Below are 26,040 nucleotides of genomic sequence, written 5' to 3'. Positions count from 1 at the left end.
TTTGCACTGAAATAAATTATTGTCCTTCGTTTCTATTTCCTTCTATTTTCGAAATACTCATCAACGTTGTTCTCTAATATTAATCGACCCTGGTAATCTCAGTTTCCAGCATTTCGCTCTATGGGAACACCTTCAAGTGCTAAAAAGGCTTATAAGAGAAAGAAAAGAATTATTGAGAATAATTATAAAGATCACATGAATTTGTCATCCCGAGAGCTAGGCACATTCTTCTTTTTTTCTAGTTTCAAAGGAGTACAATTAAACGGCCAGGTAGAGCTCGAAGGTCTTTTTTTATTGTGCTTGGGACGGTCTTCCGCTTCTCTTTGTATTCCATTTTGCCTTCCGCCTTCATCCTCCCGGCCCCCTCACTCTTTCCTCCAGGTCCCATTTCTTCGATGTTTCAGAGTCGTGCTCCCTCCGGTAAAAAGGAAGTCTCAGTATTTTCAAACTTTCTCTGTGGCCACCCAGGGTCCCACCCTTCCCGCCCCCACCGACCGCAGGAGCAAGCACCTGGCGAACCCGGCGCACACCTGGGGAGGGGGTGGTATCCCAACGGCCGCGTTCCGAGTGGGGGAGGGGAGGGGAGTCTGTTCCCTCCCCCCGCCTCCCGGCGGTGACTCATAGCCGAGAACTGGCCGGCAGAGGTGAGCAGCCGTGGGCAGGGGCCGGGGGCGGGGCCGCCAGGTCTGGAAGGTCGGCTCCGCCCCGCCGAGCGTCCAAAGCGCGCAGTCCGTCGGCCAGCTCGCACCGTGCTCTCGGCCCCGGGGCATCTCGCTGTCGTCCTCCCGACGCGCGCGTCCCAGGCCTCGCGCCGTCCCGCCGGCCAGTGGGCTCCCGGCGGCCTACTCTGTCCGCGCGTCCTCCCGCGAGCCCCCGGCCCGCCTCGAGCCCCTCGCGCCCTTGTCCTCGGCGCGCGCAGCATGGCGCCCCCCCACGTCCTTGCGTTCGGGCTCCTGCTCGCCGCAGCGACGGCGGCGGTGGCCGCGGCCCAGGAAGGTGAGGAGCGGAGTTGTGGGGTTAGGAGGACCAGGGGGTGGCGGCCCTCGGCGCCCTAGACGTAGACTGCGGGGACGGGACGGGCGGCCGCGCTTCTCCGCCCGGAGACGGACGGCGCGGGGCTGCCCAGGCTCTCTGCGGGTGGGAGGCAGTGGGCAGGCGCCCACTCGCGCGGGCCGGAGGGAGCAGCCTTGCTTGGCGCTCTGCGCGCCTCTCTCGGGAAATGGACCGGGGCAGGCGGGGAGCAGAATGGCTGCGGCCGCGGCCGCCTCGACGTGCCCACCTCCTTCATCCCCTGCGCACTTGGGGTTTTGGCGAACCGGAAACCTGCCCGGGCCGGGAGGGGACTCTGCGACTGCGACCTGCGGCCCCGCCTCTCCCCGGGCACCTGCGGTGGGCCCCGGATGTGGGTCTCGGGCGGGGACTGGTGGCTGCGGTGAGGCCTCCGGGGCCGCTACGCACCTGTGCGCGGGGAGGAGGGCCTTGACTACGAGGTGTGTGTATGTTTTCTTTTTAAGGATCATATAAATAATGCCAAGTTTATTGTAGGGAACCCAGATATATCGATAATCGTGAAGAGTAAAAAAAAGTCATATTGGAACCACTTCAAGAGAATCCCGTAATTAATAATTGGGTATATTTTTCTTTTAGACATTGCTCTAAACATTACCCTAAACCTAAACACATTGTTTTATGTCTTGATTTTTTTCCCCCTACATAATATACAGAGTTTTCCGTTCTTTTAGTCTTGAAAAGCATGATTTAAATGGTACAAAACAATCTATAGCCTGGAAGGTTGCACCATTATCCTAATGTTGGACGTGTAGTTTGATTCCAGTTTTTCTTACTCTGGGATAAACATCTTGGCTGCCGTCTCTTGATTTATTTGTAAGGTGGTGGCTAGCAGTGAATTGTCAGTTAGCCACAGTTTTGTGGAAAGGCTTTTGTAGTCTCACCAGCAGGGCCAGCCTATTTCATTACACTTTCAAAATAATGCAGTTTAATCTACTCATGTTTTTTCAACTTCAATCTGAGGCTAAATACTTAATTTTAAATTGCTTTAAAGTGATGATAGCTGCCGTAGGAGTATGTTCAGAAAGTCTGATTGGTCTCTTTTAAATTTCACATTGTTTAGGCATAAATATGTGCTCTGAGCAGGTATAGCGTAGTGCTGCATAAGATTTTAACTCCTTGAGGACCGGCAGTATACTTTCTCCTTTTGTGACCTCGATACTGAGTTTAGTGCTGGACAGATTATATAGGTGGTTCGTATTGATTATAATTTAAACAGGGAAAAACTAAAGCCAACTTGAGATATGAAGGAGCAATATATAAATTCTTTGGTCTGTCGTAATTAGTTTTTGTATGTAAAGATTGCACTCTCTTAGCTAGACGAAGAAATTAGATGTGCTTGCCATTTGAAGTTAAAATGAACTTTTGAGATAGTCGAAGATATAACTATTAAATTGACATCAGTATCCAGGATGGGCTGCTTAATAGCACTTTCAAAATCAGGTTCTAGAATTTAATTTAGTTAGGAAACACACATCCGGAGGTACCTCCAAATTCAATTGAAAGTATAATTTTTCTAAGATACGAAATTGTCCAAGGGTTGAATATGTTCCCATTAAGTCTCAAGAAGCATCTCTTATTAAGAAAATGGGGTGGGAAGAGGGAGGTAATGGGAGTTATTCACTGATCATAGAATTGGTACTTTTTTAAATTTAATTTTTATTATATATTGGGATCTAGTTGGTTTTACAATGTGTTAGTTTCAGGTGTACAGCAAAATGGTTCAGTTATACATATATCCATTCTTTTTCAGATTCTTTTCCCATATAGGTTATTATAGAATATTGAGTGGAGTTCCCTGTGCTATACAGCAGGTCCGTGTTATCTATTTTATTTTATTTTACTTTTTAAATTAAAAAAAATTTTGGCCACGCCACGTGGCATGTGGAATTTTAGTTCCCTGACCAGGGATGGAACCCACGGCCCCTGTACTGGAAGCGTGGCGTCTTAACCACTGGACCGCCAGGGAAGTCCCTTGGTTATCTATTTTATATATACTAGTGTGTTGTTGATTTTGGGGAAAAGACTCCATGACCGACAGGCAAGTGTTTATCCAGCAGGACAGGAGGAGGGAAGAAGCTGAGTCTGGGAGTATCATGAAGGCAAAGCTGAATCTGGTGTTTGGAGGGTTTATTCTTGGTTTAAAACACAAAAATTGGAATGCATGTAAATTAGACTATCTATATAATATGTACAAACTATTTAGCATAGTGTCAGCCACTTCAGTTATAGCTGAAAAATGACATTCATTTTTTAAGGCTGTATGTTCCTGTAACTTGGGCATTATTGTCAACATAATTTAGCTGATCCACCATCAGAGTTGATAGTTGGAGCCTCATTTTTAAAGTGGATTTTTTTCCCCTGCAGGATGTGTGTGTGAAAACTACAAACTGACCACAAACTGCTCTGTGAATGCGCATGGTCAGTGCCAGTGTACTTCAATCGGTACACAACATTCCATCATTTGCACAAAACGTGAGTAGAATATCCTCATTACCTTTAAGTTTTATTTTGACTTATACTTCTTTAATTGATTTGTCTTGAGTCGGGAAGCGTTTAATTGGCTTAAATCTGAATCATGTTATTTTGTCCACATTATCTCATCTCTGAAGTTTCTTATGATTTAGAAAGTGAACCTGGGAACTTGGAAGTCTACAGTAATCTTTGGCCCTGGAAGTTTGGAGTAAATTAATTTTTTTCCTTAAGCATACAACTACAGTTATTTTTCACTTTGACATGATGCTTTCTTTGCAGTGGCTTCCAAATGTTTGGTGATGAAGGCAGAAATGAGTGGGTCAAAGGCTGGGAGAAGAGTGAAACCAGAAGGCGCTATCCAGAATAATGACGGGCTCTATGATCCCGAGTGTGACGACAAGGGGCTCTTTAAAGCCAAGCAGTGCAATGGCACCTCCACGTGCTGGTGTGTGAACACTGCTGGGGTCAGAAGAACCGATAAGGACAGTGAAATATCCTGTTCCGAGACAGTGAGGACCTTGTGAGTTGGGCTGCCTATAAATTACTTGTTTTCATGCTTTACGGATTTGTTTAATTAAATTTAGTTTTGAACATGTAATATGATTTTGTGATTTAGAATTCAAAAGATAGAAGAGAGTGGACAGTGACAAGCCCCCATCCCATCTCAATCCCCCATTTACTCAGTTTACTTCCGTAGAGCTGATGTCATCAGTTTACGCCATAACCTTCCAGAGATCTTCTGTGAATTTTTTTTTTTTTTTTTTTTTTTTTTTATAAGGCAAATGCTAACAGCTATTTATTATTTATTTATTTTTGGGGGGCTGTGTTGGGTCTTCGTTTCCGTGCAAGGGCTTTCTCCAGTTGCGGCGAGTGGGGGCCACTCTTCATCGCGGTGCGCGGGCCTCTCACTGTCGCGGCCTCTCTTGTTGCGGAGCACAGGCTCCAGATGCGCAGGCTCAGTAGTTGTGGCTCACGGGCTTAGTTGCTCCGTGGCATGTGGGATCTTCCCAGACCAGGGCTCGAACCCGTGTCCCCTGCACTGGCAGGCAGACTCTCAACCACTGCGCCACCAGGGAAGCCCGATCTTCTGTGAATTTACTAACAATGTAGTTTTTCTTATTTTTAAATTTTTTTCTTATGGTAGCATACTAAACATAATTTTCCGTAATATATTTTTACTTAACACTGTTCAGTATTTTAAAGTATGATTAGTGTTAAATGTGTATGAATGATTTAAGCTATGTATATATTTGCTCATTTATTGTGTCTTAAAGCGAGGTATGATTGTTTCAGGGACCATGTAATGGAAAGGAATGGAAACACACTCCAGCTAGCTTAAGCCAAAAAGATTTTATTGGAAAGAACTAGAAAGACCAAGGCAGGCACTCTCTCCGCTTCTGTCTTCTGGAGCCTTGTGGCCACTTTTCTGTTTCTCTCAGTGCCTTTTTGTCTCTTCACATGAACGTGACCCAACATGACCAACTAAGCCTTAGCTGCCTATATATTGCTTGTTTTCATGCTTTTTGGATTAATTTAATTAAATTTAGTTTTGAATATGTAATATGTGATCTTGAGTGTGGTGACCAGAGGCCAGAGGGTCCATGTTAGAAAGCCTGAGTTCTTTATGAATGATGTATGTAAGGGCCAAGGAAGAAATGAAGGGCATATCTTTTGTATAGATCCTTTTTCTGTTAATTCTCCTGTAATTCCACTTGGAAATTTGGGTATTAGCATATTAAGAAAATAATATAAAAGGCTGAGTTGTTATGATCAATCAATACTGTCTTTTTACTTTATAGCTGGATCATCATTGAACTAAAACACAAGACAAGAGAAAAACCTTATGATGTTCAAAGTTTGCAGGCGTAAGTGCTATTAAATGCATTATGTACAGTTGGTACTCAGAACTTCCATCCTACACCATTAGATAAACTAACTAAAACAAGTCTCAATGCATTTTCATATTTCTGAAAAATAAAATACTGTAAATAATATTTTTAACTTTTTTTAAAAAAATAAAGGTTCAAGAATTGTACAGATTCCTGTAGTACCCTTCGCTCAGATTTACCAGTAAACATTTTGGCACATTTTCTTTTTATATGTGTATGCATATGTATGTGTACTTTCTATATCTATCTGAGCATGTATAAATATTATTTCCCCAGAACCATTTGAGAGCAAGTTCTAGATGTCATGCACCTTGACGCCTAAATACCGTGGTGTATCTTTTCCTAGGAACAAAAGACGTTCTCTTACATAACCACTATACAGTTACCAAATTCAGGAAATTTAATGTTAAACCACATTGTGCCAGTTTTCCCGATGTCCTTTGTGGCAATTTTTTCCCCTCTGACCCAGGACCCAGTCTAAGATCATGCACTTAGTTGTTATGACTATTCAGTCTCTTTAAATATGGAACACTGCTTTGGCCTTTCTTTGTCTTTGTTTTTCCAATAAAATTTAAATTTTTAATTAATATTTGAATTATAAACCATGACATTGATATTTTTGAAGAGTATGGACAAATTGTTTTGTAGAATATCCCTCAATTTTGGATTTGTCTCATGTTTCCTCATAATTAAATACAGGCAATTCATTTTTGACAGGAAAGCTACTTAAAGTGATCTTGTGTCTGTCTCAGTACTTCACATTGGGAGGCACACGACATCAGCTTATCCCTTTACTAGTGATGTTAACTAGTGGTCAGGGTGGTGTCCACCAGGTTTCCCTACTATGGAGTTAACACGTTCCTCTTTGTAATTAAAAAGTATAATCTGTGGGTAGATACTTAGATACTGTGTAAATATCCTGTTTCTAGTCAAACTAGAACTCAACAGTTTTTGCATCAATTATTATGATGATAGTTGCAAAATGGCATAAAATTTTTTATTTACAGTGCACTCAAGGAGGTAATCACAAGTCGGTATCAACTGGATCCAAAATATATCACAAATATTCTGGTAAGTTTTTTTTTTTAGCAAGTGAGCTTTACCAGAAAATTGGTCGGATAGTTTGGTTTGGGTATGATTTTTGATAGTGGTTAAACTGCATTTGAATAACAGTTTAAGCCCTGGGCACTTAATCCTGCAAATCTCCTGTTATTGTTTTCCTTCCATAGTCTTTGAAAACCTCAGTTTACCCTTAAAGAAAATGTAGTGTCTCTTACTATTCCTAACACATGCCAGTCTTCACACCTTGGAAAACCTCTCTCTGTGGTTGTTTTTGGCAATACTTAGGATGCTACGTAGTCCTGTTTTCTCTGGTTTCAGGGGCTAGTCTTCAACCAGTTAGCCCTTCCTTAACTCTTTCAACTTTGGTTGAAAAATGCTTGAATAGTGTGATGGAACTCTTTCAAGGCAGAAAATTGCTGTCGTTTTTTAAAAGACTTTTTGATAGTGACATACTTTTTTCCTTCCTAAAAACAGAACATGGTAAATGCCACTGCATTTTGGATTGCATTTCTTTAGCATTTTAGCATTAAAGTAGTTCTAACCAAATAAGGTACTTTAATATCTTGTTTAAAATCTTTTGAAAATTCTCTTTTGAAAAGAAAATTATAATTATCTTTGGATGCTTGCATTGCTATTTTAATTCCTTTGGGTAGATTTTTAAAACCTCCCAAAGATTTTGAAATTATTAGTGATAAACCCAATTATCCGCTAATGGCAAGAAACACCGACACATGCAGATTACAGAAAATCAAACACTGAATATTCTGATAATTGAACAATGATATTTTCATACAGTTTTGGTTATAGTAATATTAATTTGTATTTTTCAATTTTTCCCCCAGTATGAGAATGATGTTATCATTATTGACCTGGTACAAAATTCTTCTCAGAAAACTCAGAATGATGTGGACATAGCTGATGTGGCTTATTATTTTGAAAAAGATGTGAGTATAATCTTCCTCATTTTATTCCTCTGTTTAGAAATGTAATGTTGTCTATCATGCCTCAGTGGATTCAAAATCTTTCATCTGTTTCTCTACTTTTAGATCAACTGTATGAATAACTATTCTCCAACTGGTTCTCATGCTGCAATTAATTTTGTCGTCCTTGTTGTTCACATGCACCTTTCTTATACACCTTTCTTACTTGTTTGTATATTTATGCCTTTTTATCACATTGTTCTGCCTAGAATATCTTCTCTTCTATGATTCTTATTACCTCCTTGGCAGTTATTTAGTTTGTGAGTGTAGCCTTCCCCTACTATAATTTGCATTAACAAGAGACTATGTAAAAAATGCTGTGTAACTGGTGTGATTAAAATGTTTGTTTAAACTTTAATATACTGAAGTGAGCTATTTTCTTTTTTTTTTCCTGAGCCCATCTCCTGGAATTTCAGTTACGTGTATGTTAGACCACTTGATAGTAACCACAGGGGCACTGAGACTTTGTTCTTTTTTTTGAATTTTTTTGGCCGTGCTGTACAGCATGGGAGATCTTAGTTCCCTGACCAGGGATCGAACCCTTGCCCCTTGAAATGGAAACATGGAGTGTTAACCACTGGACCACCAGGGAAGTCCCTAAAGTGAGCTGTTTTCTGTTGAGATCTGGGATCCACTGCAAAATAACAAGGCCAGGGAATTCCCTGGCAGTCCAGTGGTTAGGACTCCGCAATTTCACTGCCGAGGGCTTGAGTTCAATCCCTGGTCAGGGAACTAAGATCCCACAAGCCAAGCGGTGCAGCAAAACAAACAAAACAAAAAACCAGGCTGGGAGAGGCTGGGGGCGGGGGTGGGGATAGAAGGAAGAGTAGATAAAATAAGGTTGGCCATGTGTTTATGTTATTGAATCTGCGTAACAGGTACACGGGATCTCATTATACTATTCTTTCTACTTTTGTATATGTTTGACATTTTTCTGTCATTAAAGTGGTGGGTATTTTTTGTTTTTTTCTTTCTTATGTTTCAATGGATGAGATTGTTATCACCAAAACCATAAAGAAAAGATTCTTGGCAGCAGTTCTTTTGGTACATAATTGGCACGTAATTCTATGTGGCCATGGTAGGTTATCTTAACTATTTTAAATTGCTTTTCTCCTTCTCAATGTAGGTTAAAGATGAGTCCTTGTTCCAGTCCAAAAGGATGGACCTGAGAGTAAATGGGGAACTACTGGATCTGGATCCTGGTCGAACTTCAATTTACTATGTTGATGAAAAACCACCTGAATTTTCAATGCAGGGTCTACAGGCTGGTATTATTGCTGTCATTGTGGTTGTGGCAGTAGCAATTACTGCTGGAATTGCTGTGCTGGTGAGCATAGGACAAGTAAAATTTCATTTCAGGGTCTCTTCTTTGAAGAAAAGGTGATAATATGAAAAAGCCACAACCGTGTTCCAAAACGAGTTAATGAAACCAAGTCTTCATTTTTTGTAATCCTTTATGCTGAATGAATCTATTGCATTTCCGGTCCCTTTTTATAAAATAGTCAACCTTATGAAGCAAGGAAGGATACTGATCTGAGAAAAGCTTGTAGCTGAGCACCTCACAGGTTGGTTACATTGCTATCAAATAGCAAACGTCCTTCAGTTGTCCTCACTGCACACAGGAGTGCAATTCAACACTGTTGCCAGGGTTAGTGCAAAATAACCTGAATTCCCAAACCATTCAGTGAGGTGAAACTACAGAACACAAATTAATGTTAGCATAAAAAAGAATTAAAAGGGATAAATATGAAGCAACAGTTCAAAATAAAAGATTTAATGTAAACTGAACTTAGCAGTGCTTCAGAAGAAGACTATCACCTGAACAAGCAACGTTTGTTCTAAATATGTAAGGGTACTTCAGCATCAGGAAATTTTACCAACACAACAAATTCAGAAATAGATTTGATGGTATATGAGAAGTTATATTTTCAGTTCAGCAGCATTATCACACTTCGCTATCCATCTGGAAGAAAACAAAAGTTGGATTCCTGTTTCACCCCACCAGGGCTGGCCGTATTGCTCAACTGTGTGTGAATAGCACGTTTTGGAGCACAGCAACGTGAAAGGAGTTGGGCAGTGCACCCATGTTCAAACACATTCTAGACGGGTTATAGTTCAAAATGTTAAAGAATAAAATAAGTCTCAAAGTTAGGAGATGTTGTACAAACTTGTGGTAAAAGAAACCAAGTAAGGTGGGAAATCTGGAATCCATGAAGGAAGAAGTATATATTTGACTTCATTGAAATTAAATATTTTGTATGGCAGAGATACTGTAAAGTGAAAAAAATGTCAATGATAGGCTGGGGGAAAATATTCACTATGCATAAAACAAAAGATTATTATGCATACGATACAAAGGGTTCTTAGAAAATGATGAGGAAACTAAAGAAAGAGTGGTAACAGGTGTGAATAGACAATTTACAGAAAAGGAGTTCCAGATGGCAGATAAACACATGAAAGGTTCATCATAGAAATCTAATTGTCCTACAGAAATGAAAGCACAAGTACATAAGGAAGCATGGTCAAGGTCATGTATTCCAGCGTTGCTAGTAAGGGTGAATCTGGAAGCAACCTGAATGTACATCCAGAGGAGGATGGATGAGTAAACTGTAGGTATCCATGCCATGGAATAAAGTGGCTATTAAAAAGAAGGAGTTCAAAAAAAAAAGTTCAATCTATAGCTCTTGATCTGGAAGGATTCCTGTGATGTGGATACAGGCTGTGCAAAGAGGGAAATGATACTCTGCATGATCCCATTTTTTTTTGAGACCCCCTAAAACTTCTATGCATGTGTTCATATATTTGTATTAGGATGGAAAAAGAAGTGGAACGATGCACACTAAGCTGTTAAATTTCACTAAAGATTATTCATTGTTTTCTCAGTGCATTTGAGAAACAGTGTCTACAGATAGATTTTAAAATTAAATCTGTTCATATCAGAATTGTGTTCATTAAAAGCATATGTGTCAGTTTAGACTAACTTTTTGTTTGGGTAGCAGTCCTCAGATAGTAATCATTTTTCTTCCATGTAGGTTGTTTCCAGAAAGAAAAGAATGGCAAAATATGAGAAAGCTGAGGTAAGTGGATTATTTAATTAAAAGGCCCTTGTTTAATCTCTTACTCCTAATAATACCTATACCTTCCAGACACTGACAGGTCTCAGTTACACTTGAGTCCCTTTATAGTATAGTCCTTAGGGTCTTAGGGAGAGTCTCACAATGCTAAATTTTCTTGCACGAGTTCCATAGCAGACCAGATTATATTGAATTCTGACCACTTATTGGCTGGGCAAGTTATTTAACTTCCCTTAAGCCTCCATGTTTCCTTTATCTGTAAGAGGGGATAATAGTACAGACCCATTTTAAGGATTTAATAAAGTAATCTGTGTAAAGTGTCGATCCCATGCTTGCCGCACAGCAAGATGTTTGCCATCCGTAGTAGTTGTCATCATCTTGTCTCGGTTCTGCCTATAATTAATTGTGCGATCTCAGACAAATCAGTTAATTCTAAACTTCAGTTTCCTCACCCATAAAGTAAAAGATTTGTAATAGAAAATGAATTGGTTCTTCCTATATTTAAAAATGGTATACATTTAACAAAAATATTACCCATTCTTAAAGATCTAGCTTACCAGCTACTTCCCCCTGTCACTTCGGCCATCTTATCTCTAAAAAGCAATTTGGATCATGTACTTAATGTGTGCTTCCTTGTAATATACCTTTTTTAAAAAAAAATTTAAGTAAGTCATAAATGTGGAAGAGAATTTTCTTGCTCTCCTTTTTGTTTTTTAAGCTATTTTCAGAATGAACAAAAGACTGGATCCAAAATTATTTAATTTTTTCTTTTTCCCTCTATTTCAGATAAAGGAGATGGGTGAAATGCATAGGGAACGCAATGCATAACACTAATTTGAAGAGTAACTATAAGAAGGGAAATTAGCAAACAGACTCAGATTACAGACGTATGAACATGGGGCAAAGAGAAGATCTTTGAAGACCACTATTGTGTTAGTTAACATCATATATTTGTAACAGTTAAACCTGTACTCAAAATATAAGCAGTTTGAAATTGACTTTACTAATCTTAAAATTTGACCACAAGTGTCATATATATGCAGATCTGATATAAAACCCAGAATTTGAACTGTGTAGTTTGAATTATTTATGCCTGACACTGAAGGGTATGCATTAAATATGCTTCCACAGTAGAGTCTGAGTGACTACTGTCTCATCTGTTTGTGATTAAATAGCTGCCTTTCTGTCTACTTTGAGTCTTGTACATATAAATGTTTTTTATGAACTATGAAATAAAACATTTTAAAAATGACTTTCCTAACTTCATTTGAATCATACTGAATCAGATTTCATAGTATACAAGTAATAGGTTAAGAAATGCTCTGAATGCTAGCTACAAATTAGAATTTGCATGAGTCCTTATAATCATGTATATTCAATATAAAATTTATAACCTGTAGTGTGTAACTTTATTTTTTTAATAACATCTTTTTAAAAAATATATTTATTTATTTAGGCTGCGCCAGGTCTTCGTTGCGGCACGCAGGCTCTTTAGTTGTGGCTTGTGGACTTCTTAGTAGCGGCATGCGGTATCTAGTTCCCCCACCAGGGGTTGAACCTGGGCCCCCTGCATTGGGAGCACGGAGTCTTACCCACTGGAGCACCAGGGAAGTCCCTGTAGTGTGTAACATCTACACAGAAAAACCAAACAATTTTATTCTGCATGCATCTAAGATTCTATTTTGGACAAAGTGGCATTTTGACAGACACTTAATACCTTGAGGCCAAATTGATGGAGAATGTTGTGAATCATGAATTCCATAGTTGGTTGAAGTAGAAGCACCAGTTTTTCAACTGAATAATTATGGTACAAACACATTTTATATGAAGTTAAAGTATCCTGAAATATTTTGCTTTTCTTAGGAAATTTTTGAAAACACTATGAAAAGAACATTAAAGAAAATATAAAAACTAGATTTAAACATTAACCTATGATTTTTATCCCTTCCGTAGTAGGCAAATTCTAGGATGGCCCCTAAGATTTCTTACCCGTGATATATATGCTCTATGTAATTTCTTCCCTTAGAGTGTGGGCAAGATCTGTGAATATGATAGGCTATCACCCCTGAGATTAAGTTATATGGCAAAGGTGAAGGGATTTTGTAGATGCAGTTAAGATCCCTCATCACTTGACTCAATTAAAAGGGAGATTACAAAAGAGTGCCTAAAAGTAAGAGACAAAAAGCAGAAATAGACGTGCTCTGCTGTTAGCCTTAAAGCAAACGGCCGTGTTTTGGAGAGTCACCTATCAGGAAATGGCAGGCCGACCCTAGTGGCTGAGGGCCTCAGTCCCTCAACCATGGAAGTGAATTCTGTCGACAACCAGTGAGCTCGGAAGAGGACCTCAGCTCCTGATGAGAGCAACCCTGGTGACATTTTCACTGCAGTCTCGAGACCCTGAGGAAAAGACCCAGTCACGCTTTGCTTGGACTCCAGACCTATAGAAAGTGAGGTGATAAATGTTTATTGTCTTAAGATGCTAAATTTGTGGTAATTTGTTACACAGCAACAAAAATTAGTAGTAGAAAGTAATGAGAACTTTAAAGACAGAATAGCAGATACAAGGAACAGCCACCACTGCAGGGCTGAGAGCACCCAGAGAAGAGACCCTCTACTTCCGCCAAGCCCCACACCCTGGGCTGGAATCCAGACCCTGTGGGAGAGGGCCTTATGCCTTGATGAAGAGCAGAGAAGTTGCTATGGTGCTGCACTGGCAGAACTTTTTAAAACTCTCTCTTGTGGAACTTACTGGAAAAATTTGCTCTCAAGGGCAGGAGTCATCAAACTACAGCCTGCAGCCTGGTCTGCCACCTGTTTTTAAACAGTCTGGGAGTTACGGATGGTTTTTGCATTTTAAATGGTTGAAAAAATTTAAAGAACATTTCATGATATATGAAAATTACATGGAATAAAAATCTGTGCCCATAAAGTTTTATTGGAGCACAGCTACACTCATTTGTTTATGTGTTGTGTGTGGTTGATTTGCACTACAAGGGCAGTTGAGTAATTGTAACAGACCGGGCCAGTGGAACGCAAAGCCTAACTATTACTCTGGTCCTTTACAGAAAAAGTTTGCTGACCCCTGCTCTAGGGTGCTAAGAGATAGCTCCTCATAGGGAGGTGTCCTGCCCGACACCTACGGCACTGTATAAAGCTGCCTTTTATAGCTGGGGTGTAGCAGTTGGTGCTCTGGGAAGCTGCCATCTGGGTGCTGCAGGAGCTGGGCACTGGGGAAGCAGCAGGTGCCACAGGGGAAACAATACCTTCTTGCAGTGTCTCTCCAGCGCCCTCTACCGACAAAGCTTCAGAGCATGCACAAAGGGTGAATTTGGAGCTAAGAGGCAATAAATGAGTAACTCTTCAACCCAGTGCCTTCTACTTTCTGTTCTACCTCTTCTGAAGCTACTCCTGCCAAAAGTCAACACTGACCAGCTAATTGCCAATTTCCCCAGTATTGAATCGTTTGATCTCTCCACAGCTTATCACCACAATGACTGCCCCATATCCTACTCCAGTATGTTGCTTACAGATTTTCTTCTTTGGCTTCACTGGCATTACTCTCCTCTTGTTTTGTTTTGTTTTCTCTTCTGCTGACTCTGAAATACTGATGTTCCCAGGATTTATCCTTCCTTCTATTTTTTCCTCTCTTTTTCTTCTGGGAGGATTTCATCATTCCTTTGCTTTAGTTACCATCCAAGTCCTGATGATAACAGAAATATCATCTCCATTCTTGTAATTCACCCTGAGTTCTACACTAAACTACGATTCACTTAACTAGCCTTTAATGACCTCATCATCTTCCTCCAAATCCTAGTGAACTCTTATATTCTCAGAATCAGTTAATGGCATTGTCACCAGGTACCAAGTCCCAAGTTCTTTTTTCTCTCTTAACTTCTCCATTCTTCTAGTCATCAGGCCCTGAGATTCTCCCTCAGGAATAAATCTGCCTCTAATTTGCCTCTTATGCATTTTCACTGATCTCTTCGCCACCAATCTATTCCCTTTCTAAACCAAATCCCACATTGCTCCCAGAATTATTTGCCTTTAGTTGATCATAGCACTTTTCTGCCCCTTCTCCCTGCCAGTCTGGCCCTGCACTGGGTGCTGGTTCCCCTTTCGGCTGCCCAGCATCCCATCTCCTCTTCCATTTGGGGAGAATCCTCCTGTGTGTGGTGTTGGGAGCCAGTTGTCCAACTCCCTCTGCAGAAGTTTAAGGGTGGTTATCCTCCCTGGGCTCTGAGCATCAGGGCACAGGCACCTCCGCCTAGGACTTGGAATCTTGTGATGAAAACAAAGAACAGTTGAGAAAACTCTCAAGGGCAGCGATGGGGTGAGACCAATGGCAGCCACAGGAGTGTTCCACGGGTGGGATCCCAGCCCTCTAGCTATGGTCACTCTGCCTGGCCTCTCTTGGTTCCGCCTTTGTCTCCAGTGCCAATACCCTGCTCCAAAACTTTGCCACTTGCCTAGATGTAATTTCTGGCTTCCTTCCTCTTCGCTCTCAATCCTTCCTGTGTATTATTCCCAGAACAACGAAAATGGTCACAATCTACCTTATTTCCCATTATACTTCAATATATCCAACTTTGCTGCATTCAAGATTTTCCTTCCCATTCCTCAAATGTTCCTGTTCCCCAGTCCTTTTAGGACTGGGCTTTTAGGACTTGCTTGGGCTTGACCATGCCTTTGCTTATGTTCTTTATTTTCTTTTCTTTTTTTAAATTGAGGTATAGTTGAAGTACAATGTTATATAAGTTTCAGGTGTACAACATAGTGATTCACAATTTTTTAAGTTTATATTTTCTTTTTTAACATCTTTATTGGAGTATAATTGCTTTACAATGGTGTGTTAAAGGTTATATTCCTATGTTCTTTCCTACATCTGGAATATCCTCTACTTAGTCAAGGCCCAGCTTAAGATTCCCTTTCATGAAGCCTTTCTTAACACTTTAGTCTCAGCTCCTTCTACTTCTTTCAACATGAAGGGGATCAGGATATGCTACCCCCAAATATGCCACTTTGGCATAAGGATTTTTTTGAGCTAAAGGCAATTGAGAATCAACAGATGCAGAAAGAGTTCTCTGCCCTCCCCTTATCTGCCTAAAATCAGGGCATAAATTTCCCTTTGTGAAGGTGTTTCCCCCCGACCCATCACCAGAGAGAGAAGTGACACTGAGATGAGTTTGCATAACTAGACCTTACTACAACAGCCCGTATTTTCCATTAGTTCTCCCATATATTTCCTGGTTACTTCCCCACAATTGTCATCTCTGGAAGCCCAAACCCTCTTTCCTTTGTTAAGAGGATATATGAGACCCTGAGTCTAACTGATTCTTTGATATTTACTTTTCTGTGAACTCCTGTGCATGTATATATTAATAAAAATTGTGCCTTTTCCCCCATTAATCTGTCTTTTATTAGTTTAATTCACATACTACCAGTAACTGAACTTAAGAGAGTAGAGAAAAAGTTTTCCCTCCTCAATAAACACAACCCTTTCTGTAGATACAACATAATTTCAGTTATTTCCCATCATCCTAAAACATGGCCCCCCAACCCCTCTAAAAATTCCCACTGACCTTGCTTCCCTAACAAGCTGCCATTTCTATTTCTTTTCCTTTCTTAACAAATTTCTTAAATAGAACTAGCACATTTTGTTTTCAGAATGAAATTTTCAATCCATAGAGCTTCTGTTGCCCACATCAACCAACCAAACAGCTCTCTCAAAAACCAATGACTTCTTCAGATCATTTGCCCACTTTTAAATTGGGTTATTTATCTTTCTATTATTGAGTTGTAAGATGTCTTTATATATTCTGAATACGAGTCCTTTGTCAGATATATAATTTGCAAATATTTTCTCAGAAGAACATACAGAGCACATGAAAAGATACTCAATATCGTTAGTCATTAGGGAAATGAAAATCAAAACCACAATAAGATACCATTCATACCCACTAAGATGGCTAGAATCAAAAAGACAGACAGCAACAAGTGTGGGTGAGGATGTGGAAAAGCTGGAACACTTATACATTGCTAAAGAGAATGTAAAATGTTGCAGGCATTTTGGAAAAGTTTTACAATTCCTCAAAATGTTAAAAATAACATGTTAAACATATGGGTTATAGTTTAACATGAGGACTACAGCTAAACATATATTAAAAGTATGATACAGTAGTCCCACTTCTAGGTATGTATCGAAGAGAAATAAAAACATTTGTCCACATAAGAACTTGTAAATGAACATTCATAGCAGCATTATTCGTGAGGGCCAAAAGTGGAAACAATCCAAATGTCCACCAACTGATGAATGAATAGATAAAATGTGGTATAGCCATTCAATAATACATTATTTGGTAATAAAAAGGAGTGAAATATTGACACGTTATGACGTGAATGAACTTTAAAAACATTATGCTTAGTGAAAGAATCCAGTCACTAAACACCCTACATTGTATGATTCCATTTATATGAAATGCCCAGAAAAGGCAAATTTATAGAGACAGAAAGTTGATCTGTGGTTGCCAGGAACTAGGGGGAGTAGGAAATAGGGAGTGACCGCTAATTTGTATGGAGTTTCTTTTTGGAGTGAGAAAATGTTCTAAAATTAGATTGTTGTGATGGTTATACAACCCTGTTAATATACCAAAAATCACTGAGTTATATACCTTAAATGGATGAATTATGCAGTATGTAAATTATATCTCCATAAACTGTTTAAAAAAGAAAAAGATGTCTTAATACTCAGCTCCAGGGGCCATTTTTAGTCGTCCCTTCTCTGAAACTGCAGCTTCTGACATGGTTGACAGCACTTTACTTATTGTCATTTTTTAATAATGGAATGATACAACCAAATTACAAAAATTTTAGAAACTAGAGTGGTGGCAAAATTAGTGTTGAATATGAATTTCTCATGGGCATATTATCATAGAAAACTGAGCTAACAATAATTTATTTATTTTTATAAATTTATTTATTTATTTATTTTTGGCTGCGTTGGGCCTTGTTGCTGCGCCCAGGCTTACTCTAGTTGCAGCAAGTGGGGGCTGCTCTTTGTTGTGGTGCATGGGCTTCTCATTGCGGTGGCTTCTCTTGTTGCCAAGCATAGAATCTAGGTGCGTGGGCTTCAGTCGTTGTGGCACGTGGGGTCAGTAGTTGTGACTCACAGGCTCTAGAGCGCAGGCTCAGTAGTTGTGGCACTCAGACTCAGTAGTTGTGGCGCACGGACTTAGTTGCTCCGCGGCATGTGGGATCTTCCCAGACCAGGGCTTGAACCCGTGTCCCCTGCATTGCCAGGTGGATTCTTAACCACTGCACCACCAAGGAAGTCCCTGAGCTAGCAATAATTTATTTTTAAGATTAAGTTAAGACGCAAGAGGGAGGAGATATGGGGATATATGTATATGTATAGCTGATTCACTTTGTTATAAAGCAGAAACTAGCACACCATTGTAAAGCAATTATACTCCAATAAAGATGTTAAAGAAAATCGATTAAGTTAAACACTTCAAAATTTACTAAACACTTTTCTATTTTTGGTTGTTTAAAAATCTTAATTATTACTTCTTTGAAGAGCCTCTTTGTTAGGTACATGTGCCTTTTTGCCCAATACTTACTTACGCTGATTATAAATAGGTAAGTCATTATGAATTTGGAAAATATGAGAAAATTAAAACCCATTTGGTGGTAATGATTTTATTGCACCCTATCAATCATATTGTACCATGTCTTCCAGTTATATTTTTGCAAAATCCCTCTTTTCTGTTATTTTTAGAAATTCATAGTTTCCTATGTAGGACTGGAAAATATAAAAAATTTCTATAAGACAACTATTTGACATAACTTTCGAAATTATCATAAACATTTAATCTGTGCACATGGCTTTAAAGAAAAGATATTGTTAAAACAACCTCTTAGGGAGTTCCCTGGTAGCTCAGTGGTTAGGATTCCAGGCTTTCAATGCCATGGCCTGGGTTCAATCCCTGGTCCGGGAACTGAGATCCTGCAAGCCACCCGGTGTGGCCAAAGAAAACCCAAACAACAAAAACAAACAACAAAACAAAACAAAAACCTCTTAGGCAAATTGATTACAAGCACATTTCAAAGTTTTATTTCAAGCTTTTCTCTAAGCAGGCTAATTTAAAGGTCCCTCTTCTCCAAGACATTTTGGCATTTTGGAGGAAAAAAAGCCTGTTAGGATCATTGTTATTATTAGCCTGGATACAAAGTAAAGAGTGTCTGAAATCATTACAAATCTTTTAAGTCTGGTGAAAGGTCATTGTCCTCTGCCAAGGCTGATAGTCCTCTAGATGAATTTCTAGACTTTATGCTCATTATTCTACCAGAAATGGTAGTAACTCCCCAAAAGAAGCAGTTAATGACATCAGACTATAAGGCTTAGGTCTGAGACACATTTTCTTTCTCAGAACAAAAGGACATACAGAAAAAGCTCCCATTCGGGCTGCTGGCCCTTAGTCCCCCTACCCAGAAGCAGCCATGGTTATGTCCCTTGTACTAGGTTCACACTCTGGAGATCCATCAGCAGAGCTATGCATCTAAACTGTACAAATATTATAGCTCATAATCTAAGGTGGATTTTTAAAAATCTTGTTCATCTTTAAAGACTAGAGAAAAATCCACTGCCCTCACCTAGATGAAACCAAACCCCCTCCCGTCAGGCTCTCTACCTCCACCCTGTAAACTCTGTCTTTCTTAAATTGCCATGAGAAGCTTATGTTTTGATATTCCATTACCTTGAACTGCCCTCTAGTACACGTCCAGGTCCTAACTCTCTAGATAGATCAGGCAAGTCCAGGTATTCTCTTTATTTTTAGAATTAATAGACTCAATTGATAAACAAATAAATAATTCAATGAATAAGTGAAAGACATAGTCTGGGTGGGGGGAAATGTGATGATAAATAGTATAAAGCCTTTTTACAAAAGATAACAAAATATTTTCAAAGCTACTACCTCATTTGATCCTGACATCAACCCTGTAGGTAGTTATTATTACTATTTTGCCTTCCTCTGAACTATTTAGAATGTGAACTAGGAAAGGGGAGAAATGGATGACACTCAAGGCCAGGTTATCATATAGAAGTGGTTATTGTGATACACAGTTCATTCATTTAAAAACATTTCCTGTGTACCTAGTATGTGCCAGGCCCCCTCTGGCGCACAGATGGTTAAACTTACAGAATCTGGAGACTGAACTCTAGCTCTATCACTTACTATTATCTCTGGATCTTGGGCAAGCTACTTCACATTTCCAAGTTTCAGTTTCCTCAATGTAAAATAAGAATAACAATAGTTCCTAATAGAGTTGTAAAAATTAAAACAGTAAGCACATGTAAAAAATTTAAAAGTCAATAAATGCTGATGAACATTAGCCGTTATTATTAACTATAAAAAAATGTAAATATTCATCTGTGTTCTTTCCAGGTGTTTAGTAAGAGAGACAGGTGAACATATATTTCTTTTTTTAAAATTAATTAATTAATTATTTTATTTTTGGCTGCGTTGGGTCTTCGTTGCTGCACGCGGGCTTTCTCTGGTTGCAGCGAGCTGGGGCTACTCTTCGTTGCGGTGCGTGGGGCTTCTCACTGCCGTGGCTTCTCTTGCGGAGCACGGGCTCTAGGCTCGCGGGCTTCAGTAGTTGCAGCACACAGGCTCAGTAGTTGTGGCTTGTGGGCTCTAGAGCGCAGGCTCAGTAGTTGCGGCGCACGGGCTTGGTTGCTCCGCGGCATGTGGGATCTTCCCAGACCAGGGCTCGAACCCGTGTTCCCTGCATTGGCAGGCGGATTCTTAACCACTGTGCCACCAGCGAAGTCCCTGAACATATATTTCTAAAACAATGCAGCAAATATAATAGAGATATGAACAAAATGATACTCCAGAAGATAATTCAACTAATTACACCTGGGGGGGGGGACTGGGCATCCTTCAGGCCTGAGGACTGAAGAATGACCAGTAGTTTGCTACACAAAGGGCAGCGCAAGGCCATTCCAGAACAGAGGGACAAGTTTGTGTTCGAGCCACAGGTATTGAAAGGTAAGGGGAAGTTTATTGCTCCAGATCACAGAGTTGGGGTGAGAGGAGGGAGCACTACAGGAAGTGGGAGATGTAGTCAGCAGTCAGATGGTTCAAACTTTCTCTGCTTCTGAAACTATTTGAATTCAGTGGTTTCTAAACTGAGCTGATTATCAGGAATGTCCAGGGAGCTTTCTTATGAGATCCCAAGATCCCACCTTCAGAAATTCCAACCCATTATGTGTGGGTGGGGCCCAGGAACACCTCTGAAAAGCCCCCGGGGTAATTCTGCTGCTGAATCAGGGTTTGGGGCTGCTTTTATGGGGGAAGGGTGAGCAAACAGGAGAGCACAATACCTCTTGTAAGGCAGGTAACTGTGCAGGACGTATCCTGACCTCCTTCAAGTCTTTGCTCAACATTAAAAAAAAAAAAAAGTCAACCCCCCCATCTTTTTTACCTAAACACTTATCTTCTAACAGTTTACTTACTATAAGTTTACTTAGTATATTAACTGAATCCATTCATTAGAATGTAAGTTCAACAAAGGCAGTGGTTTTTCTCTTTTCTTTACTAGTGATCCTCAGATCCTAGAAGTCTGGCGCATAGCAGGCCTTCTGTTTTTCAATGAATGAATCAATCAAGGAGTGGACGATACGAGAATTTGGCCAGGACGGAGGCTGTGGAGAAGAAACGTGTAACCTTGATGCAGGCAGTTTGCTTAAAAAGGAAAAGTGAGGCAGTTGGAGAGAGAGGGGCACAGGTTAAAAAAATACTGTGATAGGGAGGAAGGCTAGTTTTTCCTTGTTTTCAAGTTTCTTTCTGATTTCACTCTCTTGCTTCCGGGTACATAACAAACTCAAAGCCTGCCAGAACTTCCCACCTGGTCTCCTAAACTAGCTAACCGTACACCTGGGACCCACACCAGTGCAGCCGAAAAAACCCGGAGAACTCAATTCTTTCAAGGACGGGCGTCTGCCGAGGCGGCGCGCGACCTAGGCTCAAGCATGCGCAATAGACAGAGTCACCAGCGTGCGCGGGAAGCTGGGCCGCGTTCGATTATGATTGGCTGTCTCGGCGCACTCCCACCCACCGAAACGCAGCGCTGGATGCTGATTGGGTGTCTCCGCAGAGGCCGGACGCCGCACGGGGGACGAGGGAGGGGAGGCGGGAAACAGCTTAGTGGGTGCGGGGTCGTGCAGTTCCATTAGGCAGGCGGCGGAGAGGTTCCGAGATGGCGGTGCAGCCGAAGGAGACGCTGCAGCTGGAGAGCGCGGCCGAGGTCGGCTTCGTGCGCTTCTTCCAGGGCATGCCGGAGAAGCCGACCACCACGGTGCGCCTCTTCGACCGGGGCGACTTCTACACGGCGCACCGGGAGGACGCGCTGCTGGCCGCCCGGGAGGTGTTCAAGACCCAGGGGGTGGTCAAGTACATGGGGCCGGCAGGTGAGGGCGGGGACGGCGCGGGCTCAGGGGAGGACCCCGCGGAGTTGGCTCCTCTCAAGAAGTGGGAGGGTTTCGGGCAGGGAGACACGGGGGCGGGGACGCTGGTGCCTCGTGGGGGCACTGCGCGTGCTCCGGCCCCTGCCTGGCCGAGTGGGGCACCACCCGCCCCCTGCCCTGCCTCCGCCCTGAGTCTGTTCCTCCGGAGCTGCCTCAGATCTGACCTAATAGCGATGGCTACGTGCCAGGATTCGTGCGAGGCGTTTTAACACATTGTTCTATTTAATTTTGCTGCAGTCCGCGTGGGTGTCTGCTTCTCGCTCCTGCCTTGGCTCTGTGGATATCATCACAAACGCCGCCAAACCTCTTTATCACAAACGCCAGTCCAGGATTGAGATTTAGAATAGAAGGGGATTAGGGAGACCGTTTTATGTCACCAGCGTGATTTTGCCTGTTGGGCGAACGTGATTTATATCGCTGTTCAGCGCAGGGACCTATAGTGTCTACTGTTAATAGGCAGTATTGCCAAGTGGTCAGGACCTCGAACTGGAGCCAGATTGCCTGGCTTCAAGTCGCAGCCCCTCCACTTACCAGCTGTGTGGCCTTGAGCTAGTCATGTATGTCTGTGCCTCAGCTCGGCATTCAGTGCCCTCGGTAACCCATCCCCATCTCTCTAGCATCATCTCTCCCTGGAAAGCTACAAACTTCTCACCTTCTTGTAGTTAGATGTTCTGAACATCTAGTTTTATGTTAATCTTTTTTATCCCTGGCTCCTAGGAATGAACATAATAGGAGGAGTAAGGAGTTGTGGGTTTTAGTCCTGCCTCTGCCATATGCAGATGGAAGGTTACTGACAAAAGATGTTTCATTCATGAGATAGACATTTATTGAGTGCTGCCTTGTCGGGCAGGGTTATGGACACTGGGAGTACATAGATCAAAAGGCAGTATCCCCACCTTCACAGAGCTCCCCCTAGTGGAGAGCAAGGCAGAAGGTGAAGACCTATGGAGGATGCTCCATAACAAGTTGCCAAAGAGGCAGAGGCAGGATTGCCTAAGACTGGAGCCATCATAAGAGGCATTACAAGAGAGCTTAAATTTCACTTGAGTCTTGAGAAACCCTGTACCCATTAGCAGGAACTTTCCGTTTCTCCTGAGTCCTCCCAAACCCAGGCAACCGCTAATCTGCTTTCTCTCTCTAGATTTGCTTATAACATTGGTCTTTTGTGACTGACTTCTATCACTTAACATTTTCAAGGTTCATCTGTGTTATCAGTACTTCATTTCTTTTTATTGCCAAATATTCCATTGTATGGATATACAATATTTTGTTTAATCCATTCGTTAGTTGATGGACATTTGGGCTGTTTCTTGAACCGATACTTTTAATGTCGTCTGTACCCATTCTCTCCCTCCCTGTTGTGCCGGTGAAGAGATGAGCCTTTTGCTGTGGTCTGGATCCCCTCTCCTCTTCTCACAGATGGCTTTTCTGTTGATCATTTCGTCTCTCTTTGGTTCATTCTTTTGGCATTTAGGCTTATTCATATCCTTTTAGCTACTTTTCAACAACTATCAAAACATTATTATAATAAGGCCCTGTGAGGTGGGTTAGTACCTAGCTTCAATTTATAGATAAGGAATCTGAGTCCCTAAAAAAGGAAGTTCCTTATCTTTTGCCTATTTTGCTGTCAGAACTCAGCTTAGAAGCATCTCCTCTTGGAAGCCTTTCTTAATTCCCATCTTAAGGCTGCCTGGTTAGCTGCCCCTCTTACGTGTTCCCTGCCCTAGGACCTTCTCATTACCCTAGACACAGCATTTATTTTACTCTATGCCAATATACTGAAAGCTCCCAGAGGGTAGGAACTCTGTCTTAACCAGTCTCTGCCTTTGAGTCCCAGCACCTGGCACAGTGCCCACATGTAAGCAGACACATTATCAGCTGAATGAAGATGGGGGTTCCAAATTATTCTTGAAGAGGAGACTCTTGTATCAACCTGAGGTTTTTCTTCTGTGCCAGGTGGAGGCTGGGTAGCTTTCTCTTCCAGTTCCCCTTCAGTCTTACTTCCCAGCTTTCAGACTTAAAGTATACAGCCAAGCTTTTCACCAGGAACATCCAGTGTGTCACAAACACTCCTTTGAGAGAAATAGTATCTTCGGAGGATAACCTTGATGGTTGGGCAACCTATGTGGAGATTAGTAATGGAGGAAGTAGGGGAGGCCATGGTGGGGAGGGGAATCACCTCATTTGCCTCTTCACCCACCCACTCTTAAGAAATCAGCACTGGGGACTTCCCTGGCAGTCTAGTGGTTAGGACTCCATGCTTCCACTGCAGGGGGCACAGGATTGATTCCTGGTTGGGGAAAGATCCCGCATGCTGCGTGGTGTGACCAAAAAAAAAAAAAGAAAGAAAGAAAGAAATCAGCACTGTTGTGAATGTGTTCCTGTGTTCCTGTTGATTGTGTCTAGAAAAAGACTGAGGATTGCTCTGGATCCCTCTGCCCTTGGCCTGTCAGATAACATTGATGTGCAAATAGTCAGGTATAAGTAATAGGGAGTGGTGGGGCTTGTGGATCTGAGAGAGCTTGTTCAAGCACTAAGTGCTTGTTCAAGTGCTAAGCATTCAAATTCAAATGCTTTAAAAGCCCAGTGCTGGCCAGACAGCTATGCTGGTACATCCTATTGGGCTGATGATTTAAGACCTGTTTCTGAATTAGGTGCCAGACCAGTGTTACTTTGTCTTCTAAATTAAAGGATGATATAACACTTTTGAAATTCATTGCTGTATTTACTGGAAGTTGCTGACCGATACTTACAGTGGCATTTATAAGTGTCTGTGGGAGAAATTCATCTCTAATTTTGTATTAACTCTGGTTCAGTGCTTTCCGTGAGCAAATTTTAATGATAATATTTTGTCATATGAGTAATGTTACTTATGTAGAATTCAACTGGATAAGCTGATAGTGTGTTCAGTCATTCTGGTTTGCTTTAGACTGAGGGGGGGTGCTCCTGGGATGCTGGACTTTCATTACTAAAATTTGGGGAGTCTTGGGCAAAATGGGATGAGTTGCTCACCCTATGTGCTAGGCAAAAACGGGAAATAATTTAAATGGGGCCTACCATTCCACTGAGGTTCTGGTCCTGAGGGAGTCTTAATTGGGAGATAGGAGTCTGTTGCAGCCTGGATAGGCCTTAGATCCCGCTTATGCCTCTGAGAATGTTAGTACAGGCTTTGCTGAATGAGTAACGTTCACAGTAAACATAATTTTCATGCAGCTTTCCAAATGCAAGGTAAAGGAACAGCAGTATATTCAAGTCTGTAAGAATGTGGCTGTGTTGAACTTGCCGAGTTGAAAACTGGTGGCCTAAATAGTGTTTTCTTAAAAGTTTGAATTAATTGCCTATATTTTAAAGATTGGGTAGTTTCATGAAAAAATTCAGATTTTGAGCTTTTGAAAATTCTGCACAGTTGGAAACTGGGCAAATTAGCAGTGGGTTGGAGTTGAGTGGCTGCTTCCTCTGACCTACTGAGTCTAGATTTTTTCCTTTACCCTGACGTGCTTTCCTTGTTTTGCCACAGTTCCCACCATTTGAAGTCATTTTTCATCTGTCAGTTGTGTTGTTCTTCCTTTGGTTTTCTCTGCTCATTAGATACCTGCCTGGTCCCTGTAGGTATGTTCGCCAGTTCTAGGTTAGATCTTAAGGAATGTTCTAGGGAATAACTTTAGAGAGGCAAGATTTGAGCCAGTTTTCAGGGTGTCTGTGACAGCAGGGGGGGATTCTTTTTTTTTTTTGTCTGCATTGGGTCTTCCTTGCTGCGCGCGGGCTTTCTCTAGTTGCGGTGAGCGGGGGCTACTCTTTGTTGTGGTGCGCGGGCTTCTCATTGTGGTGGCTTCTCTTGTTGCAGAGCATGGGCTCTAGGCGTGCGGGCTTCAGTAGCTGCAGCACATGGGCTCAGTAGTTGCGGTGCGCGGGCTCTAGAGTACAGGCTCAGTAGTTGTGGCACACAGGCAGCGGGGATTCTT

At 41.5% G+C, this 26,040-nt stretch overlaps 2 protein-coding genes across 4 annotated transcripts in view; both read left to right on the top strand.

Annotated features, from left to right (window-relative positions):
- Positions 1 to 713: 713 nt before the first annotated feature.
- EPCAM (epithelial cell adhesion molecule) lies at positions 714 to 11,800 on the top strand. 2 transcript variants are annotated; one of them, XM_007190054.3, is made up of 9 exons: positions 714 to 996; positions 3,436 to 3,543; positions 3,823 to 4,063; positions 5,343 to 5,408; positions 6,440 to 6,503; positions 7,337 to 7,438; positions 8,601 to 8,738; positions 10,507 to 10,551; positions 11,335 to 11,800. In XM_007190054.3, the coding sequence occupies exons 1-9, from the start codon at positions 921 to 923 to the stop codon at positions 11,374 to 11,376; spliced, it is 882 nt and encodes a 293-aa protein (XP_007190116.1). In that variant the 5' UTR covers positions 714 to 920; the 3' UTR covers positions 11,377 to 11,800. The 2 variants fall into 2 exon arrangements, with proteins under 2 accessions (XP_007190116.1, XP_007190115.1); XM_007190053.2 differs by having other exon boundaries at positions 8,601 to 8,801.
- A 9,932-nt stretch (positions 11,801 to 21,732) lies between these two features.
- MSH2 (mutS homolog 2) overlaps positions 21,733 to 26,040 on the top strand; it is a 74,148-nt gene continuing 69,840 nt past the window's right edge. For both annotated transcript variants that reach the window (XM_007190051.2, XM_007190049.2), the window contains exon 1: positions 21,733 to 22,021. In XM_007190051.2, coding sequence (XP_007190113.1) covers positions 21,811 to 22,021 — 211 coding nt within the window. In that variant the 5' untranslated portion in view covers positions 21,733 to 21,810. The remainder of the gene's footprint in view (positions 22,022 to 26,040) is intronic.

Source organism: Balaenoptera acutorostrata, chromosome 12 (assembly GCF_949987535.1).
Source record: "Balaenoptera acutorostrata chromosome 12, mBalAcu1.1, whole genome shotgun sequence".
Lineage (NCBI taxonomy): Eukaryota > Metazoa > Chordata > Mammalia > Artiodactyla > Balaenopteridae > Balaenoptera > Balaenoptera acutorostrata.
Note: the sequence above shows the minus strand (reverse complement) of the source record. Positions and strands in the feature narration are given on the sequence as shown.

Excerpts from the sequence above, each read along its gene's own strand:
- EPCAM (XM_007190053.2), top strand. The coding sequence starts at position 921 with ATGGCGCCCCCCCACGTCCTTGCGTTCGGGCTCCTGCTCGCCGCAGCG. Across the intron at positions 3,544-3,822 it reads TTCCATCATTTGCACAAAAC|TGGCTTCCAAATGTTTGGTG; the intron begins GTGAGTAGAATA and ends CTTTCTTTGCAG. Across the intron at positions 4,064-5,342 it reads TCCGAGACAGTGAGGACCTT|CTGGATCATCATTGAACTAA; the intron begins GTGAGTTGGGCT and ends TTTACTTTATAG.